This window comes from Elephas maximus, chromosome 18, assembly GCF_024166365.1.
Source record: "Elephas maximus indicus isolate mEleMax1 chromosome 18, mEleMax1 primary haplotype, whole genome shotgun sequence".
Classification (NCBI taxonomy): Eukaryota; Metazoa; Chordata; class Mammalia; order Proboscidea; family Elephantidae; genus Elephas; species Elephas maximus.
In genome coordinates, this window is record NC_064836.1 from 58,691,162 (window position 1) to 58,713,554 (window position 22,393).

The following is a 22,393-nucleotide window of genomic DNA, read 5'->3' on the forward strand; positions in this document are numbered from 1 at the left end:
TAAAATTGAAAAGAAATAAAAATGCATGTAAGTGAGAAACAGAAGGAAAGAATGCAGGAAATATAATGAAAAAAATAACAGCATTTTAAGATATTTTTAAAAGGTTAATTTTAAAATATTTAAATGAAAAATAAAATCAATAAACATGTAGGTCAAGTAAAAAAAACAACTGTAAAAAAAAAAAACAACTGTACAACCTACTAAAAGACAGGAAAGATTTGAGTAACTGAAGAATTATACAGTACTCCTGGAAAATGCACTTTATAAAACAAAATGTATCTAGTATAATTCCAGTAAATACTCTTACATTTTTGCTTCTTATGAAATTATTCTGAACTCAACTGAGGCTTTCCCTAGAAGGCATGAAAGAATTTCTAAAACTATAACACTACTGTATGTTTGGTGAAACAGATTAGTCATATCGACTAGAATGTGCAGAAACACACAAAATCTATAGACATTTATCTTAGGATAAGTGATGTAAAAAATTATTAATGAAAGAAATAGTTAAGGGAACAACAGGCTGTCAAATAAGAAGCAGGGATATACTTTATGGTTCTCCTAAAATCACAGGCCAAAGTACATTTTTTATGAATTAAAAATAATAACAATAAAAGCATGACAGTAAAGATCCATATGTGTGCAATCGTATCATGCCAAAAGCATTTCAAATCATGCCCTGCAAGCCAGACATTATAACACAAAGTTTGATAGATTTGATTGCATAAAATTGTAAGACTTATTTATGACTGCAAACATCACAAATGAAGGTCAAGCTTTATTTTATACACAGGCATTTCAAAATTAATATGTCCAAAAATATATTTCAAAATATTTACATTCACTGGTAATTTAAGAAATGCCTAATATTTAAATTGGGGTTTCACTTTTCCATGTCAAATTGGTAAAAATGTAAAAGAATGTTGATATCTGATGTTAGTAGTGTATGGGGGAGAAGAAGTCCCTCAGATGCAGTTGGTGGAGGATGAATTTGTAAAATCTCTCTGCAATATTATTTGACAATGTGTATCAAAAGCCAAAATGTACCTAGCCCTTGGAGAAGGACATCATGCTTGGTAAAGTAAACTGGCAGCAAAAAGAGGAAGACCCTCAACAAGAAAGATTGATGCAGTGGCTGCAACAATGGACTCAAACATAGTAAAGATTGTGAGGATGGTGTAGGACCAGTATTTCCTTCTGTTGTACATAGGGTTTCTGTGAGTCAGAACCGACTTGACGGCCCCTAACAACAACATCAAAAGCCTTTAAAATGTTTATACCCTTTGATCTAGCAATATTGTTTCTGTACATTCACTTTCAGAATTAATAAGACAAGTGCAGTGATGTATGAAAAATAGTGATTTCTAAGTGCCTGGAAAGTGTGTTCGATTTTGAAAGATTTAGGAAATACAACTGTGTGTATCTGGTGACTTGAGGATTTTAAAGAGATCAGATCAAGATTTTGTTCTTCCATTTTTTTTTTTTTTAAATCACTGCCCAATGTCAGAAGTTAAGAAAAGCACAAGAAATATATAATAGATAATTAAATTAACATTAGCTGCTGGAACAGATTAACTTCTTCAATCTCAGTGTTTAAAATAAAGCTTTTATTTTTTTTCTAAAGCAGTTCAATGCAGGTATTCTTAGAAGGCCAATTATTTGAGGTGGTGATTCAATGATCCAGAGCTTCTTTTATTCTAGTGGCCACCTCACCTTCAATTTATAGCTCCTGAAATCACCCTGGGATCCTTCCCAATACAGCCATCTGGAAGGGAAAGAATATGAAAAAGTTAGAGGTGTTTATTGACCAGACCTAGATTCATTGTCTACAACACAGGTCATATGATTATCTCTAACTGCACAGGAAGCTAGAAAATATAACTTAGCTCTCTGCACTAGAAGAAAAAAAAAGTTTGCTAATTAGTTAGATATCTCTGCCCCACCATACCTTTCTAATTGCCAAATATTTTTTCATCCTTTTCGCCACACGTAAACACGGCCATTCTCTCCAAAGAGTCAACCTGAAATCTCATCAAGTCAACCCATAACTCAAGGTCCGGGATCCTTAGATATGCAGGATCTTGCTTATCAGATCTGTTTGCATTAGTACAGGGACAACTGAACCAAAAAGACAAGTTATCGATATGCCTAACTATCCCAACACAATACACAATGGTAGAACAGAGACAGGAGAAGCACAATAAATTCTCTTCTTTGAAAATAAAGGAACGGTGGAAAATGCAGACTAGTCACTAACCCATAGCAATTATGAAATCGTGTCAGCTGGCATTAACATTTCCCTCTGCCTTGGCAATATTCGTAGTTCCCTGGAGAAACTCTGATTCTCCTATGTTCATTCTTTTTGTGGTCCCAGTTCTACCCTTTGGAGAGTTTAATGTTGTCAGTCACACTCCATGAGAAGTAGGAAGTATTATCCTGCACATTGTAAAGATGAGAAGGTAAAGAAACTTGCCCAAAGTCACACAGAGGGTAGCAAGTGGTTTATGAATTAGTATCAACTATTTGTAAATTCAGGACTTTGTGTGTAGAATCTTTCACTTGAAAATCTTTTCCACAAGTGCAGTGCAGTTTGGGGGAATATGCTCTTCATGTGGGTAACACAGCTTTTACAGGCTACTTCTTACTCGCACCAGATTTAGGGGTCTGGAGGTTATTTGGCCCTTCAGATTTGTATTTTTATTTTTTTTAATGTGTAGACAAGTGCTTCTTTGGCACTACATTTTTATTAAAAACTCAGTTAACTCCTAATCTATTTGTCAGATCCTTGTGTCTGTAACAAAATTCAAAGTTATTTGAAGACATAATTGCCACATGTAATTTATTTCTTCACTTTCTGCATTTCCTAACTCTCCTTTAAATTTTTATCCACTACCATGAGGTCTGTCTAAAACAATGGACTTGGGGGGGAAAGCCGTACACTCGATCTGATCTTTTGCCTTAGAGCTGAACCTTAATGGACATTGTCGCTCAAAGCTTCCCTCAGTCCTCTTCCTTAGCATGTGGCTTCTATAAATAATTTTCCAAACGTTTCAGTATCCAATTTTTTTTTTTATCTTTTCATTTGTGCTTAAAAACTGGCCATCTTATACTGAACACATTCCTTTCCTGCAATACCTTTCTAAAGGCAAACTGTAAAAGTGGATTATAAATATGCCTCTTTCCAGCCACTCCCTCTAGAATGAAAAGCTAAGAAGTATTTAGTTATCAATACTCACTCATCATTTTTCTCTCCTGTCAACAACGTTTGATACCGTTGGTAATTCCCCACCTTGATGTAAATTGTTCCCTTTGTTGCTCTGTAGTGTGTTCTCCAGATTTTCCTTCTACCTCAGTGCTCTCTGCTTCTCAGTCTGATTTTCTGAAATTGGGGATTTTCCAGGGATCAATTCTCTGATTTCTTCTTCTCTTTCTATACTCATTCTCTTGGGAATTATTCCCATTCCCATGGCTTTAGGTAATGTTTATATACTAATAAGTCCTAAATTATTGTCTCTAGCCCCAGCCTGTCCCATGATGTAAATTTATTTTTTAAAAAATTGTAAAGATGTGTTTGTTACTCTGACAAATTTTTTTTTTTTCAGTCAAAGATGAGGGGGAAAGAAAGACATATCATTATCCAAAACTACATGCATATTTATCCATTCTTTCCCTTGAAATGTAAACTCTATGGCTATAGTGATTGATGTGTGAAAAGTTATGTCACCAGGTATCTTGTACTTTATTAAAAAAAACCAAAACCATTGCTGTCAAATCTATTCCGACTCATAGCGACCCTATAGGACAGAGTAGAACTGCCCCATAGAGTTTCCAAGGAGCACCTGGTAAATCTAAACTGCCAGTTTATAGGTTAGCAGCCATAGCTCTTAACCACTATGCCATCAGGGTTTCTTTGTACCTCAGAGGCACAAGATAAATATTTGATAAAATGAATGGCATAATATACATTAATGCAATTTTTCAAAAGAAGTTTGATAATTTTCAAAATAACTCATTCTAATGCAGATTTTACTTCGTGACTAAATAACACACTAGCCAGACCAATATTTCTCTTCCTTTTCTAGATCCCAATGCTCTGGCTGGCCAGCCTGGCCCTGACCATGCTCTTATAGGAGGGATAGTGGCTGTGGTTGTATTTGTTACACTGTGTTCTATATTCCTGCTTGGTCGATATCTGGCAAGACATAAAGGTAGGTTATATTTAATAAAACTACTCTTAACTTTAGTAGCAAAACGTTCTCAAGATTAGTTTCATCATAAAACTACTCTTAACTTTAATAACAAAACTTTCTCAAGATTAATTTCATCAGGGAATATTAAAATTGTGTGTGTGTGTGTAAGAGAGTGAGATTGATCTGAATTCTAAATTTCTTGACTTTTTAACTTTCGAGTTGGATTAACCTAGACAAAATAATACTCTCCAATGAATATGGTCACAAAGGGAGCCTCTGGCTGTGAAAAAATTGTAAGCAAGTTTGTCATTTATCTCGACTGAAATCTAATTGTAAAATAACTCTCTCTTCTGCAGTGAGCATTTGGTCAGTGTTTCGTTTGTAGATTTGTAGTCACACATGTGGACACATTAGTGAGGAAACAAAGATCGTTTGCAATGAACCAGGTAGCAAACTGCTACTATAATCCACTCTTAAATGGAGTTACCATAAAGAATGGTGACACATTGGATGCAATCATTATCACCATCTTAAGAAAGAACCCTGATCACTACCACTGCGTGAATAACATGGTCTACATTCATCATTAAAGAAATCAAAATTACTCATTACACGTTTCAATTTGACTCTTGCCTCTAGTTAACTTGGCCACGACTTCACCTACAATACATATCTGAAAGCTGAAAGAAAGTGTGCAGTTTAGGAAGGGTACATGGTGGTTTATTATGCCTCAAAATCTTTTTCAAGCTATAAGAAATCCAGCATAAATACCTTCCTCAATACATGTGTTTTCAGTGGTGGCTGTTGTTCTAATGTCCTGTGATCTAACATGTTTTCCTCCAATATCCACAGGAACATATTTAACAAATGAAGCTAAAGGAGCTGAAGATGCACCGGATGCTGACACAGCCATCATCAACGCTGAAGGCAGCCAAGTCAATGCCGAAGAGAAAAAAGAGTATTTCATTTAAATGCAGGCCAAGATTTGAGTTTTACTGCCCAGGCTGGCTGCTGGAGGAAACTGGCTATCATCTTTTGGAATTCATTTCTACCATCTTCTGCTACCCTTATTAACTTCCATATTGTACTGCTGTCAGTAGCCAGTGTACACCAACAATCAGCTGTTGAAAGCATCCTTCTTTAATTACCGTACCATCCATAATGCAGGACATTTCTTACTGCCTAAATTTCACACCATTGCTCTTCTAACATACAGTGCTTGAATATACAGCCTTAACAATCAATGTTAATCATCTCCTTGGATCACAATATCAAATTGCTTTTATACATTGAAAAAATGTATACGGGTTTTTTGTTTTTTGTTTTTCTTCTCACTCATTTTCCCCTTAAAATCATACACCTTATCAGTTTGCCATTGGACAGCTTTTACAAGTAACAAGATTAGGTGAAGACCTAATGAGCTTAAGTTAATAGAAGATTAGAGGTTTACAAACAATGTTCTCCAAGTGTCTGTCTTCAAGACAACATGTTTTGGAAACATCCCCTAGAAAACACTGGAATGTAGTCTCTGAAATGTTTGAGATTACAGTGATAACTCTGTATCAATTTGCTATTTAAAAATATGTATTTGATACAGGAGCCATGTGTACGGATGGCAATTATGTCCTTTTATATAATTATATAAATCCTACCTACCATTAGTTTAATGTAGCTTCATTTACAAATAAATTGTTCCAAACATTTCACTGCTTTGGGAATCACAAAAATTTCATTCATTTTTTTTCTAATTTGATTCTCTAATTTATTTGCTCCATAACAACTCACCTGCCTACACAAAATTGAAGTATCCATAGGGCACAATTTCAAGACATTTTAGTATCTGTATATAGTGCATATAATAAATCCAATTAAACATTATTTGATACATATTTAACTTTTTTGGCTGTAGGTACTTCAGTCATAAGTAAGCATTTTCTAATGTCCATTATATCCCTTTAGATATTACTTAAACAAATATTATAAGTAGATAACATGTATTAGTATTTTTGTCTGTATGTCCTAGCACTGTTCAACAGCAACTTTTTCTAGTTCTTGTTAATTTTTATTTGTTATACAATGGAAGCACAATGTTATAAGGAAAGGCAATTTTAAGCTAACAACCAGTGCACAGCCTCAGGTTTTAAATTACAACCACAGTTGAATAATAATCTAAAAATAAACTCTTAGTTTGCTAAAGATTTACAAATTTTAATTTGGCAGTTCCAGAGCTGCTTACCTATGTTGGTTTGCCAAAAAGAAGTGTTAAGATATGTTTTCTGTACAAATGAACTAATTCTTTATATTAAATTCCTGTCTATGCATTTTGTGAGGTACAAACTTATGAAACAGTGAGTGATAGAAAATTTCTGCCATGCTTTTAACTTCAAGGTGAAAGTCTCTTTCTCTGAATTATTTCTGAAATTGGGGAGTATGTAACCATTAAGAAATGCTGTACTCTTAAATATGAAACAGAGTCAATTTAAAGTCTTATTATTTCTTTTAATAAGATACAATACTGCCAGATTAATTCTCATGAAATTTATTATATACTGAAGAACTAAAAAAAAAATCCAGTTAGATAAAATTATTTTCCCATTTGCAAACACTGCACCTTTAAGGAAGAAACAAATATGACTAAATGGTAGCTATACTTGTGATGTCTGAAAGCACGATGGCCTACGGTTTTAAAAATAATGTCTTGGAATTTATTTTTGGGGTATGAGAATGGTTGATTATGACATCATGTATTAATATCAAATGAAAGACAAGGGTGCTGTATCTTAGATTATTTATCAGAAAAGTATAAATCTTTTAAGGGCAACATTAGAATTTTTAAGTTGTTGGGTTTCTTTTTTTTTTTTGAATCATTTATCTTGTTGATTTCTTACAAAGAAAAAGGACGATGTCAGTCAAGCAGCACTTTTTCAGAGTATACAGAACATAAATAATATGATGTGGTTGAGTGTTAACATAATAAATCATATACAGTATGACATTTTAAGGAAATAAGTCTGCATTGATGTGATTGCATGCTTGTTTTTACAGTTCACTCCTTACCATCTGTGGAAAAATGCAATAATATGTTAATAGAGTATGGTAGTTTGAGAGAATCAGGTAGGTGCTACTAGACACATTGAAACTAGACTAGGTTTATAAACTGTTCATATCTTTCAATGCATAATCTTTAGAAAGACTCCACAAAGCAAACTTCATCCTGTTAGTAAAAAATGGAAAAGCTCTTATTACAGAAATATGTTCTATAAACTGCATCATCGCTTACTATTTAAGGCCTAATTTCAGGATATACTTACAAAATTGCTACTGTTCATCTATGCTGTGTTTACATCCTTCTTCATTTTGTCTATAATCTACTTGGTTCCAATTGCTAAACTGTTGCTTAAATAAGTCAATCAAAGTCAATCCTTATTTATAGTACTATAAAATTAGAAATCCAAAATTGTATCCATTTCAAAATTTTTGACTCTTGACCCTTCAGAGTAATATAAAAACTTAGAATTCAAAAAAAAAAAATCTAACTGAATATTATCATGTGTGGGCTCTAACCAAATGTTTCAACAGTTAAATAAAAGTAGATTTGGATTAGATATAATTTTTGTTACCAAAAAAAAAAAAAAAGCCTAGCAGTGGAATTAGATTCTATCTTTAAAATTTATTTGATTTTCTTTAGACAAGTAAATAAATTGTGAAAGTTCTGCTCAATTCAATTTCTACAAATCATTAGAAAATATATTAAATAAAATTTCTATAGGAGAACTATGTCAATTACAGCATCTGATACGTGCAAACGCGTACACACATAGGGTCAGATTCTATATCTATTAAGCCAGCACAGTAACTATGGAACTCAATGGAAGGAGGACACACACACACACACAAACACACATCCCTAGTAGAGTATGGAACATGATTCTTTATCAAAAGTAGCTATTCTCTGCGAGTGTACTCAGTGTACTATTTATGGTGTAAATCGATTGTCCTCCATCAAAACAATTGTAAACAGCATTCTTCTTTTCCTTTTTTCCATTTTTGAGTGTCCTAGAATAATTGTTAAAATCAGGAGGAAAAAGGGAAGTTTGTGAGAGCAAGAACAATGATAAAGAGTATGAGCAAAACATTGATGCTGTGTGTGTGTGTGTGTGTGTGTGTGTGCATGAGACAGAGAGATTTCAACTTGTTTATTTCTACCAGAGAATCCAAGAAGCAGTTAAAGGAACCTGATATTGGAGTTTAATCTACAAATAATCTTATATTGATTCAAGATGGTTAGTCTTGCATTGAAATTCCACAAAATAACAAATAGAGAAAGAAAAGTAACTTTCCTAAATATGGCAAAGAAGCCAACACCTCATTTATTTTTATTTCCATGTAAAAATATAAATATCTCAATTATAAGAAAGGACAAGCTCACTTGTAATTATGTACTCATGATTGTAACAGCATTGAGATTCCATATACACACATGTACAGCAGCTCTTTTTGACAGTGGTGGCTCTTCCATGTAACATAGCAGTTATCGTGTAATTTAGTGCCACTTATTGCAAAGTGTTACCAAGGGGAACATGTAAAATTTTACTTTTCCTTTTTCTTTGAACGTGAACATAAAATGGATGATAAATATGGAATTTCACATGAAATATTTCAATCGTGGAGAAAACGCAAACCCTCACATCTTGAACTGCAACTTCCCCTTCAGATTAGTAACTACACAGAGCCCTCTAAAAATGCCTAATATTGTACTATTGCCCTTTACAAATGGAAATCTGTGACTATACCAAAAAAAAAGAGGAAAAAGAGTCCAGCAATCACAGCAGAAATAAACGAAAATCATAATGAGAATTACTGATGAGTAATGCTTTTTATTAAGTGGCACAAAGTACACACTAAAAACTATGCAAAAATATAGGTAACTACATTGTACTTACATGTAAGTATCTTGTACTTGCTGTGTATGGATGTTGGAAACCCATGTAATTATAATATGCATTTTGAATATTGGGAAAGAGGAAATCTTAGTGTAGATACAAGAATTTGTTTTGAAATATACACGGGCAATATTGAAATATACTCATTGCAATATCAGCCATTCTATTGCTGGGATACTTCATGCAAAGGGATTTTTAAAAATTCTGCAACGAGATCCAAGAGGTTGCTAATCTGCACTTCCCTTATACAAAAACATTGATTAAAAATACAACTGACTCAATGACAATTGTTCTTACTTCAAGATTAATATATACATAATTTGGTCTAGTGTTATAGCATTACTGGGGGAGAAAAAAATAATCTGAGTTTTAAATTTTAACTTATCTAGTTGAATTTGGAATTCTTAAACTATCTTTGAGGCTTTTTTTTCTTTTTAATGGATTACATTACTTTTATTATAAGTACAAACTTCTTCAATCAAAGAATGAAGGAAACCTTTACTAGTCCAAATTTCTTGTTTTAAAGCAATTTTTTTATGTCTTCCCTTTTTCTGTTCATTTTTTTTTCCCTTTCTCTCCCTAGTCTACCCCAAACATGCCCTTTGTGTTTATACCCTTCCAAAGGCAATGGATTGAAAGTAGCAAGATAATAAAGAAAGCTAAAGGGGACAAAATACATGAATGGGTTCTATGCTCATTTGATTAGCATTTTTGTGTATTGAGATTATTAATATTGAATGCAATAGTTGTTGGATATAGGTGGTAAGTTCTCTGCCATGCACACTTTCAATAATCCTTCTACCTCTCACTTTTAACATGGGCTATGATACTTCAGTATAAATAGAGGAAGTCATTCTTTACAAGAGATCCCAGGCAGCATTCTTTTGGGTCTATCATAACAGTGCCCTTCTCAAGCCCTGGGAAGTCTCAAAAGCCAACTTCTTTTAGTGTATTCAGTGGTGTATGGGTCTGCATTTTTCCCCCTTTCTTATATTATCTTTTCCTATAGGCAAAATAAAATAACTTCGTAAGGCTAGATCTTCTCATGCCTATTTAATCTTTCAATGTAATTGTGTTGATTTTAAAAAATAATTTAAATGGCAACACTTTGCAAAACAGTCTGCTAGTTTATTTAATTTATAAAATGTAACAATTTCTTATAAACTAATGCTATAATGACAGGTAAAAATTATATGTCTGATTTAGTTTCCCAAGAAGTGTGGTCTTTGTAGTCAAAAATTTAAGTATTTCAAAACTGCCTCCTTATTAACAAATGATCCCTGAATAATGCAAAGTTTGCCACAAATATTCACTTTATTTTGCCTGTATAGACATAATGTGAAGTTTCAAATGATGTAGTTTAATTATCCTAAAAGGAAATAGCATTTTAAAAACAGATTATTCTTTAGGGGAAAAAAAAAAAAACCCAAAAATGAAAATATCTTAAGCTATGATGGTGAACCTATAAAATACACTTAAACTAAGGTGTTTCTATATTATGTGGTTATGTTGCAAATAATATTTGGTCTATCTTCACCATCTTTTACATATATATGCATTAGTTGCAAGAAATGTGTGATTATTTCGGAGAGAATGGGGCCAAATATGAAACAAGATGTAAAGGAAAAAAAAATACCTATTTTCCCCTATGAATTGTACTCTATAATTCAAAAGAAGAAAAGTTAAAGATATTTGAATTGCAGGGGCAAAAGATAAATCTACCAGGGCTCAGCACTTAAGCACTTTTCCCATATCCAGGGGTAGAGCAGCAGCGATTCCTACACGGACTTTTAAGTGCGATAAGAAATGCAGTGTTAACACTTCTGTTACACACAGTACTGTCAAACCTCAAATGCTTTCTTTCTTCAAATGCTTTTCTTGTACATGATAGTAGTAGATGCTTTTCTCTTGGTATTTGCTGATAGTGAAAGTTGTATGCAATAAAATATTTGATGGTTGAAAGCAGTGGTCACCAATAGGTTGGAAAAAAAAAAAACACAAACATGAAATGTAAATTGAATTGTTATATCTTTATCCTTTTGGCTTTTATCTGTGTTTCTAATGTATTGACTAATTCTCATGAACAGAAAGAAAAATGATTTAGAACTTTTTCAAAACGAGTGCTGTTTCTCCTTATAAATGTATAAAGCGTTAATCTCTTTACACATTTATTTAACTGTACCTGCTGTACTTATTGTAGATTCAATGATGCAGTAAAGTAGTAACCCAGGGATTTATGGGTTTGGGATTGCTGACCTATTTTCTTCATATTTAGTTTACATCAGTATTTGTGAATTGGTTGTTTAGCTTTTCATTCAACCAAAAAATATTCCCTCAAGAAAGCTCCGTTTTTTATCATAAATATTTCAACACAACATTGGAACAAGACTGCTGTGTTAAAAAGGATTTAAAAACTTATCTCCGAAAATGGTACCAAGAAATGCAGGTGTTCCCAGTAATGTAGCTTCAAAAATAAAAAGATCTATTTATACGACATGGAATTCATAACTTTTGGAAGGGTATGTTTATGACAGCATAAAAATAAATTCTGTGCTGTAAAGGAGATCCACCAAAATTAAGCATATTGCACAGATGATAGAGAAACACAATTATTGAATCTACTTTTGTCATTAATATTTTCAAAGAAAAAACAAAATGCATATTGTAATGTTAGGTACATGACACTTGCATGTTGATATGCCTATATACTTACAAAGTATTCAATGTGTACTTAGTGGCACTTAAAATATGTCATGTACAACTCTTAAAAACATTCTCACAGGGTTCCCGTTTGCATATCATCTTTCAGTAAAGTCTTGTCAGAAAAAAGAAATGTCTGATCAATAATGAAAAAATAAAATTTGAATTTTAGTTATCTGTTGGACATTACTGAATTGTCTATTCATTTAGTTCATTTTCTTAGGCTTGGAAAGAGACATTGAGTGATGGAACTTTCTTTTTACCACTGACTGGTTTTAAAAGAGGTTACAAAAACAGATTTCTTTATGTCAAACACCTTCTTTTAAATACTTTTTTTTTTAACTGTATACATTAGCCAATAATTTGAGAATTCCTCAATGATACCCACTTCCCTTGTAAATTTCCAAATGGAAGTTTTTTGTTTGTTTTTTGTTTTTAATTAATAGTAAAATAAATGTTATTTGTACAACATTTCATCTTTGTTCCTTGAAATATATGAACCTTGTAATATGCTGACTAAAGGTAAAAAGCGTTGCTGATTTAGGGAAATTTGCTTGAGATTGCCAAAATTTCAAAACTCTGTAAAGGTAATTTTACATTCATTTATACGTGTTTTCTAATGTTGACTAGGAGCAGAAGTAAAAGTATCTAAACCTTTTTTTTTTTTTTCCTGCACTCTAACCAGTATTATATATTTCAACTACCTATGATAATGCAACTAATAATATATCCATCCTAAGCTTATGCCAGTAAGGATTTGAGATAGGCTTTAAATTTATGGAGGGTTTTCTTTGTGTCTTTGGAAGTTCACTTACCATATTTTGTAGTCTAAATAAACAACAGATTTTGTTATGCAGGGTAAGCCAAAGGCTGTACAAGAATTAGTGTGACTGGGTCTGATATTTGTGTTAGACCATGAAATATTCCATTAAAATTTATCTGTAAATACAAGGCAAGATTTCGTATCTGGTTTATTTTATTAAGTAACATTTTATTTTGTTTAATTTCCTTTTTCCTGAAAATTCATTTTCCCCCAGCCTTGGGACGCATTTCATAGGATTTGAAACTATAATATATATCAGGTCTAGCACATCCAAAGAAAATGATGACATTTGAAGTAATACATCCACAGACATGAGATTTTTTAATTTAACGTTGACCCAAATGTCCGCTGTTACTCGGCTCTACGATCACATACTCATATAACACCCATGCTTCCTGGGTAAATCAACACTACTCTCCTAGAAGTGATTGTTATTTCTGTCAAAATAGTCCATGGCATTTTTTTTCCTTTTTAGCAAGGGAACACACTGGAAATTCTATTTAGTACAATTCATTAAAGAACAGTGTTTAGCCTAAGTATTCTTAGTTAATAATAATAATTGAATAACCATTTATGTTACATGAGAAGCCTTCATTATATGGCAATCCTGTAGTTTTTTAAAAAAAAAAAAAAACTTCAAACTGCCTTTTATCTCTGTTTTGAAATTTAAAGATAATTTTTGCTATGCTGATATTTGAAACACAGAAAGTATAGAAATGTATAGTTGTTGTTGCTGTTAGGTACAACAGTTCTGATTCACAGTGCCCCTAAGCACAATGGAACAAAACACTGCCTGGTCCTGTGCCATCCTCGCAGTAGCTGCTATCTTTAAGCCCACTGTTGCAGCCATTGTATCGGTCCATCTCATTGAGGGTCTTCCTCTTTTTCGCTTTACCAAACATTGTGTCCTTCTCCAGGGACTGGTCCTTCCTGATAACATGTCCAAAGTCCTTGAGACAAAGTCTCGTCATCCTCACTTCTAAGGAGCATTCTGGTCACACTTCTTCCAAGACAGATTTGTTCATTCTTCTAGCAGTTCATCGTATATTCAGCATTCTTCACCAACACCATAATTCAAAGACATCAGTTCTTTGTCCTCCTTATTTATTGTCCAGCTTTCAAATGCATATGAGATAACTGAAAATACCATGGCTTGAGTCGGTTTCATCCTAGCCCTTAAGGTGACATCTTTGCTTTTCAACACTTTCAAGAGAGCTTCAGTGGCAGATTTGCCCAATGCAAAACATCGTTTGGTTTGACTGCTGCTTCCATGGGCCTTGATTGTGGCTTCAAGTAACACGAAATCCTTGATAATTTCGATATTTTCTCCATTTATCATGATGTTACTTACTGGTCCAGCTGTGAAAACTTTTGTTTTCTTTACTTAGAGGTGTCATCCATATTTGCACCACTAGGACTCTTTATACACTGATTAGCAAATTGTTTTACACAGTTAGACTTTATTTAAAGAAACTCGAGCATAGTTCTGAATAATGTGAGTACAGTAGCAACAAAGGGAGATAACCCAAATTCTTTTATACAATAATTGTGGCACCTACTGTTGTGATATTGTGTCTTTATAGTCAAGAAAAAAGGTAAAGTTACTTTTCCAATACCTAGAATGTCCTTAAAAATACTTTCCAGGCCAGGAGAACCCCCAAGACTATGACCCTGAGACACTGCTAACTCTGAAATGAAGCCACTCCTGAAGTCTATCTTTCAGCCAAAGATTAGACAAGTCTATAAAACAAGCAAAAACACACGTGAAGAATGAGCTTCTTAGTACAATCAAGTATATAAGACCAAACAGGCAACACCTGCCCAAAAACAAAGATGAGAAAGCTGGAAGGGTCATGAAAACTGGACAAATGGACACAGGGCTGGGGTGGAAAGGGAAAGCGGGAGAGTGCTGACACAACACAGGGACTGCAATCAATGTCACAAAACAATTTGTGTATAAATTTTTGAATAAGAAACAAATTTGTGCTATAAACTTTCACCTAAATAACAACAACAAAAAAAAAACTCTCTATACCAAGAAGCCATATACAGCATTTTAAGCCCAGACCTTCAAAACTTAACAATGTAATTAAATTTTACTTCTAAATAGACCATTCTGAATAGAATGACCAGTTTCTGGGTTTTTTGGCATTCCCATGTTGGAGGGAGGAGAGATGAATTTCAGTAATTAAAAAAAAAAAAAAAGAATTATGAGAAAGCTCTCAGGGCTTAATCAAATCGAGAAACAAAGAAAAAAAAAAAATGACCATTGTTAGTGGACTCAAATTTGAAGGATATTTTTCTCTGAAAATTTTCTATGTTGAATTAAAAAAAAAAATCTGATTAATAAGCAAATATTTTATTATGCTAGAATAATCAAGACCATTTTCTAAAGACTGGCCATAACAATGGCCAGAGTCAGTACATAATTGAAAATCCTAAAAGCACATGTACTGCCCATCCTACCAAAATTTTAACTCATTTTGTCTCTACCAAACCAAATTTTGTACAGATGAAAGGTACTTTTTATATGAACACATGAAATATTTAAAGAATATATTTCCACATAGATTGAAGTTGATATGCAACCATAATGTAGTCTAGGCCCTACCAACCTAATGAAATATTGCTGGAAAAAAATACAGTATCTTTGGAATACTAGATAATCCACATTGACTAAGATTTGAAAACATATTTAACCAATAAAATTGCTATATCAGAAATGTGTGTCTATTTCACTCTCAAGAGAATGTCAGAAAGTGTTAGGGGAAAAAAGATACAAAATGTAATTGGAAAATTCCCAATATTAAAATCTGTCTATTTGGCTATTTTACAAAGAAGGGGATCGTATCCCAATATTCTTCTGCAGAATCAGAGATTTGAGAAATGGGAGATGAAAAGGTTAATAACCTCACAAACTTTGAGAACTTTATGGCAAGGGGTTTAGGTCAACTCAGATGGCTGCTAATGCAAAGGCTGCAGCTGGTGTCCACCCAGAGGTGCCTGAGAAGAAAGGTCTGGCAATCTCCTTTCAGAAAAGCAACCATCAACCCTGTGGAGCACAGTTCTACTGTGAAGACACATAGAGTCACCATAAATCATAATCAACCTGAATACAACCATTTTGTTTTGATTTTTACCATACAATCTGCCTACCTATATCAACATAACCTATCAATTACATATTCATTTACTTTAAAAGTAACTAAGACTGGATTTGCTTCCGTGAAAATGTATAGCTATCAACTTTGCACGTCTTGCTCAGGCAATTTCTTACTTCTAAGCATCAAAATAATACATTGGCTTCTTTATCTTCAAAGTCCCTTCTAGGGCATCTTGGAGTTATGGTATATTCAATCATATTTTGATTACAGACTTTTTTACTAATTTCGTGTAAAATTGCACATGTACACTGCGTTTGCTTAGATGTTGGGGTGCATTTTAAGTCCAACCAGGAACTCCAGCCTAAGAATCTCTGCTACAGCCTTGCATCAAACATCCTCTCACCCAGCTCTGCAAACACTTCTCACTCATGTTTGTTCTTCTTGCACCTAGCCACTACCTGTGGTCCTTATGTGAAGGTGTGTGAGCACTCCCACCTTGAGATTCTCTATTTTTTCCAAGTACCTCCTGTTTCTACTCACAGCAACTCAGAGCGACTATGAGTCAGAATCAACTGGACAGCAATGGATTTTTTTTTTTCCTCTGCTTCTACAAAGACGTAGAAGAAATATTCTCTCGCTAGAACATAATTTGAATTAATCCTTAAAACTAACACTAAGACTTTTATTTTAAAAAAAGAAAAAAAAAAAAAGAAACGTAGGTATTAAAGATTACATTACTATTTATTGGAAAAGCCAGATTGAGAATGTAAATCTAACTGCTGGACCACGTTGCCTCTCTCGTGTGTGATTTCTGCCACTGGGGTCAAACAAATTTTCCTTCCCCCAATGTTGTTTGTCGTGCATTTACCAATGTTCATCTGCCAGAGACCTAGTTACACTATATTGCAGGAATTTTACAGTCACTGTTTATAAAATTTGTAAGATTCTGAGCACCTCTCAGTGTCCTCAAAAATAAATGATTAAAATATAATTGGGATATAAATTCTGTTAATCAGGTTACTAACAATAAGTAGAAATAGAAGCTTGTTTTTGTTTTTTTCTTTCTTCAAATGGGAATGTATGAAGGCAAAAGGAATAGTTTGGAAACATGGTAATTCATGGAGTTGAGAACTAAAAAATTTTCTACTAAAGAAGGATTTGGATACTCTGGGAGAGCATAAGAGTGTCGGAGAGCACATGGTAAAGATAAGTAGATTTTCCTAACTGATGCAGATTGATCTGCAGCTCTGGAGGCAGAGCACCTAAAATGTCCCTGGAAACTATCTCGTGACATACTACCACAGGTGGTCAAAGCTCAACGTGACCAGAAAACTAAAGCAATCTATGAAAACAAAGCCACACTTTATCATATGTATAAAACATGAATTGGTGTAAAGCCAAATATATGTAGACAGGGTTCTGCTTACATTTGTAATCTCAGACAGTACTAGCTCTTCTGTTGAATGATGCATTAGCTGAGGCTATAATGCTAATTATTACCATCAGGGCCAACTTAGTGGGTGTAGGACCCATGTAGAAGCAAAGGATTCCACAGTCAGAAGGGGATTCTGTGTTATAGCTTAATGTTTTATGGTTGCCATCTTGAATTTCTTAATAATTTTATCTATGAATGTGTGTTTTTAAGCAAAGACTGATGGGACAATGGAGCTCATGTTGTGGGTTTGGAGGCTAGGCTCATTTGTGGGCCTGCCTCTTATCACCTCTCTGCCTCCCCAGGACAGGTTCTCGGCTACCCAATCCCTTGCTCAGACCCAGTGACCACGAATGCTTCAGTCCCAGGCAGGGGCCTGGGTGCATACATGGGAAGGGTTGGGTCAGAACATGCTCCCACGTTGGGGTTCTGGTTAGGGTCTGCACCCAGCCTGTGAGTACCCTTGTGCCCAGAGCAGTGCAAGATTAAATACTAAACAATAAAACACCATGGCAGGTTGAGTGCAAGGCTGTGAAAGGAAGGATAAGCTTTTTTTTTTTTTTTCCCTCTGATTTTTGAACAAAGATCCTCTCATTTTTATTTTACCATAGTTCCAGCTAACCACATAGCTGGCTCCGCTTATCACTGTAATAACGTGACAACAATAAATTGTTCACAAACTTGTCTTTAGAATAATGCTTGATTATCTTCAGATCCTTTGATTTAATGTGTGTGGGGAAGGGCATGGAATAAAGTTGTTTTTTTTTTTTCTCTCTCTCTCTTTTGGTTAAACGTATTATAAACCCTTCTTCTCAATTTCAGGAAAGACACACAGGTCACGACATTGGTTCAAGATCCTAATGCAAAAATTACTTATGAAATTGCATGCTTACTATTTCTCTCTGTGAACAATAACTCAAATTAAAGGTGGTACCTTGTTTGGGAAAATACATAATCTAAACCACAAACATAAAATAAATGGCCCACTGCTGTTATATTCCACTCAGGAATGGGACTTAGCTAATCATTACTGGTTATTCCCTGAGGATATCAGTTTAATGTATTACAGTGGAAAAAAAAAAGGAAAAAAAAAGGTCAACAAGATAGCATACCATGAATAATAGATTTCAAAGTACACAGCAAATAAACAGTAAGAAACAATTTATTTCCTCTTTAGAGTTGAAGTTGAGAACCAGGTGAAATTTTTTTTGACTCCAAATCATAGACCTGTGTTCTTAAGAGATTCTCAGTACTTAGTAGTTCAAACCATTATCATGTTGAAATGCAAACCAATGTCTCTTACTGGCCTGATTAAAATACTTTAGTAAATGTGGAAACAATCCAAATTTCCATCAACAGATGAATGGATAAACAGGATTGTAGTACATACATAAAATGGAGCACTGTTCAGCTAGAAAGAGGAATGAAGTTCTGAGAATGCCACCACATGGATGGACTTTACCTTAAGTGAAACAGACCAGATATGAAAGGACAAATATTACATATTCCCACTTAAATGAAATAGCTAGGAAAAAAAAAAAAAAGAAAGATCTAGCATAGGTAAATCCATCAAGACAAAAAAAAAAGATTGAGGATATCAAAGATGAGGAAGAATGAATGAGTAAAAATATTCATTTTCTATTCACTTGTTTTTTGCAATATAATATTCTCTTTAAGTCCTTAAGTGCATTTATATTAAAATTATAGGGATGTATTTCTTTAAACAAAACCCACTGCTACTGAGTCAATTCCAACTCATAGCCACACCACATGTTATGGAGTAGAACTCCATCCTGGGCTTTTTTGGGTGTAAACATATGGAAAAGATTTCCAGGCCTTTCTTCTGTGGCACTGCTGGATGACTTTGAGCCACCAGCCCCACCCAGAATTACATGATGTTTTATCCATATTTGTTAGTAGCCAAGAGTAAACCATTTGCACCACTTAGGAATCTTCAAAAATTTTTTTATAATAATATATTAAGAAAATAACTAGATAACGTAGTGCTAGAAAAAAGAATTTAAATTTCTATTTCTGTTTGATAACATAATGTAAATTACCATGCATCAATTTAAAAGAATGTTGATTACTAAAAAAGAATTTAATTAAAAAAAGCTACAGCATTAAAAAACAACAATAACACACCCTTCAATAATTCCACATTACTTTCAGATAAAATTATATTCACAAATCTTTTGAATTTAATCCTGCCTTTAAATTCCACTTAAATTATTTTCATTCCTTTTACTTCCACTTACCATTTTTTTAAAACATCTTGTAAAACATGAATAACTCAAAGAACCAGAGGTATAATAGTGAGTAAATCAGACACTGTCCCTTCAACTATAGAATTTACACTCTAGGGAGAGAGACAGATATTAGTTAAATATTCACCAATATTAATCTATAATTGCTAATTCTGATCAATGGGATACCCCTTTAAAAAAAAAAAAAAACCCGTTGTTGAGAGTCGGTTCTGACTCACAGCAACCCTATAGGACACAGTAGATTTGCCCCATAGGGTTTCCAAGGAGCGGCTGCTGATGGATTTGAACTGCCAGCCAACCTTTTGGTTAGCAGCCAAGCTCCTAACCACTGCACTACCAGGGCTCTGATCAATGTGATAGACATATACAAAATGCTACAGAGAATGCGAACAGAATGCTTGGCCTGACGGGGATGTTATAGCTTAAGGAGTAAATGCTTGAGCTGATCCTGGATGAACTGATAGCTGTTAACTGGGTGGACACAGGAGGAAAAGCAACCCAGACAGAGGAAGCGGCAGATGTTATGGGCAGGGGCAAGCTTACTGTTTTTGGAAAAGCAGAAAGGATACTAGAAGGGAATTCCATGGTCTTTTATCTATACTTGCATCTAACACACTGCATGGTTTCTTGCACAAGAAGCATTAAATAACCATTCACAGTAAAGAGTGTTAGTTACACAGGTGAGAGCTAACAGGGGTGGCAAGACAAACCAGAGATTAGCAATGTTTGGAAGGTGCTATTTCCCTCTGTCTGGAGAAATGCTGAAAAACCCAGACTCCAAGATCCCCGAGTGATATCTACAGCCATGCTGGGGGCTTCCTGGCAAGATCCGATGAGTGGGGAAGGGTTATAGTGGGCTCTTGATTCAAGAAGCAGATTAACCTGCCCCCAGTAAAGCAAGAATACACTGGTTTCTCCCCCTTTTTTTGCCGTCTAGTCTTCCATGGAAACCCTGGTGGTGTAGTGGTTAAGTGGTACTGCTGCTAACCAAAGGGTCGGCAGTTCGAGTCTGTCAGGCGGTCCTGGAAAACTCTCTGGGGCAGTTCTACTCTGTCCTATAGGGTCGCTATCAGTCAGAATCGACTCCACAGCACTGGGTTTGGTTTGATTTGGTTTGGTTTTGGTAGTCTTCCCCGAAAGCCTCCCAAGGCATATGTGGAAGCTAGAGTGTAATGACTCCTGGAGATTAGGCTTTTCTGAGATATGGGAGAGGGTGGGGAAGGGTGGTAAAAAAAAAAAAAAAAAAAAAAGCATAGGATAGATTTAAAAGGAAAGAGGGACTCTAACATCACCACTTTCTCTATTTATTGAATTTACAGCCTGGTTGTATTTGTTTCTTAAGCCTGTCATAACAAAGTACCACAAATTGTGTGGCTTAAAAAACAGCAATGTATTGTCTCACAGTTCTGGAGGCTCAAAACCTGAATCGAGGATATCGTCCATGTTGAATCCTTTTGAGGCTTTTAGGGACAATCTGTTCCATGCCCTGCTCCTCATTTCTGGTAGTTCCAAGGTCCCTTGACTTGCACTGTATTGTGTCACATGGAGTTCTCCCTGTGTCTCCTCCTGTTTTATAAAGACACCACTTAGATGGGATTCGGACCCACTAGACTTCAGCATGACCTCATGATAACATCTTTAAGTATCTTATTTCCAAACAAGGTCACAGTCACAGGAACCACTGGGTAGGAATTCAGTATATCGTTTTGAGGGACAAACTATAACACTATTCAAGGAAAATCATTCCTTGCCAATGATTAGACATACCATTGGTGCAAATATATTTTCCCCATAACTCCTTGTGTTACACTCATAGGAGTGTTGAATTAAAAAATAATAAAAATAATTATTAATAAATTACAAACTGTAAAATGTGAGAGGTTCAATATTCTAAGTATCTGACAGCTGTGTTCTTTAATTTGATTTTATTTCATATATTTATATTTTGAGTACTCCAAATATTCATATACCCTAAGTCATCTTTATGTATTTGAAGACATTCCAAGATCCCTGTATTTCATTCAAGCAATAAGTTGTGTTGTGTACCAGCTCTGAGCCACAGACCATGCTATGTTCTGGAGATATGAAGGTGACAAAAAACTAATACAAGTTCTTGAGAAACCAAGGAGTGAGTGAGGCACCATTAAAGATAACCACAATACAGTTATTTTTTTCTAAAATAAAAGCTTAAAAGGAAACATTATAAGATCACAGTGAAATGGATAACTATGATTGGGTGATGGTTGTAGATAAGAAGATAAAAATGGTAGCTGACACTTAGAGAAAAGTAAGAGCATATCACAAAGAGAAAATAACGATAAAATATTTCCCAAGCTCAGAAAGTAGCACAGCAAACACAGAGGCCAGCAAGATCCTGACATGGGTTTGAGTGACAGATCAAATGGAGTGTGGCAAGTAAGAATGTTGTGCTAGAGTTAAGGAAAAGAAAACTTTTGAGGAAGGGGTGGGTTTTGTTTTCTGCTAAGGAATATACATTTATTTCTTTTAAAGTCTTTGCTTGCTTTTTTTTTTTTTAAGATGTATAAACTTTTATTTTATTTTTCCTAACAAAATCAAGTACTGAAGCCTAATGTACTGAATAGTGAAAATGTAACTGTTTTGATAAATGGGCTTGGGAAAATTTGCATTCCTTTTTCACTAATCTTTTTTTTTTTTTTTGCCACCCCAAGGTAACTAAACCTTTCAACTTTATGGGACCCATTAAAAAGCCATTGCTAGATATTAGAGAATCAACAAATATGTTTCATAGAAAAATGACATCATTTTATTTTCTATAAAGAAAATTCTTTTGGCAGCAAAAAGAATAAAGCAAACAAAAAAGAGATTCATTAAGTCATTTTGCTTAGCTCGGTGCTAGAATCTGGGAATACCAAGGTAAATAAGATCTAGTTTCTACTTTTATGATGTTAGTGA

At 34.2% G+C, this 22,393-nt stretch overlaps 1 protein-coding gene across 3 annotated transcripts in view; it reads left to right on the top strand.

Annotated features, from left to right (window-relative positions):
- CADM2 (cell adhesion molecule 2) overlaps positions 1 to 7,474 on the top strand; it is a 1,167,413-nt gene extending 1,159,939 nt beyond the window's left edge. For all 3 annotated transcript variants that reach the window (XM_049858640.1, XM_049858642.1, XM_049858641.1), the window contains 2 exons: positions 4,083 to 4,208; positions 5,043 to 7,474. In XM_049858640.1, the coding sequence (XP_049714597.1) occupies positions 4,083 to 4,208; positions 5,043 to 5,161 (245 nt within the window). In that variant the 3' untranslated portion in view covers positions 5,162 to 7,474. The remainder of the gene's footprint in view (positions 1 to 4,082; positions 4,209 to 5,042) is intronic.
- The last annotated feature ends 14,919 nt before the right edge of the window (positions 7,475 to 22,393 follow it).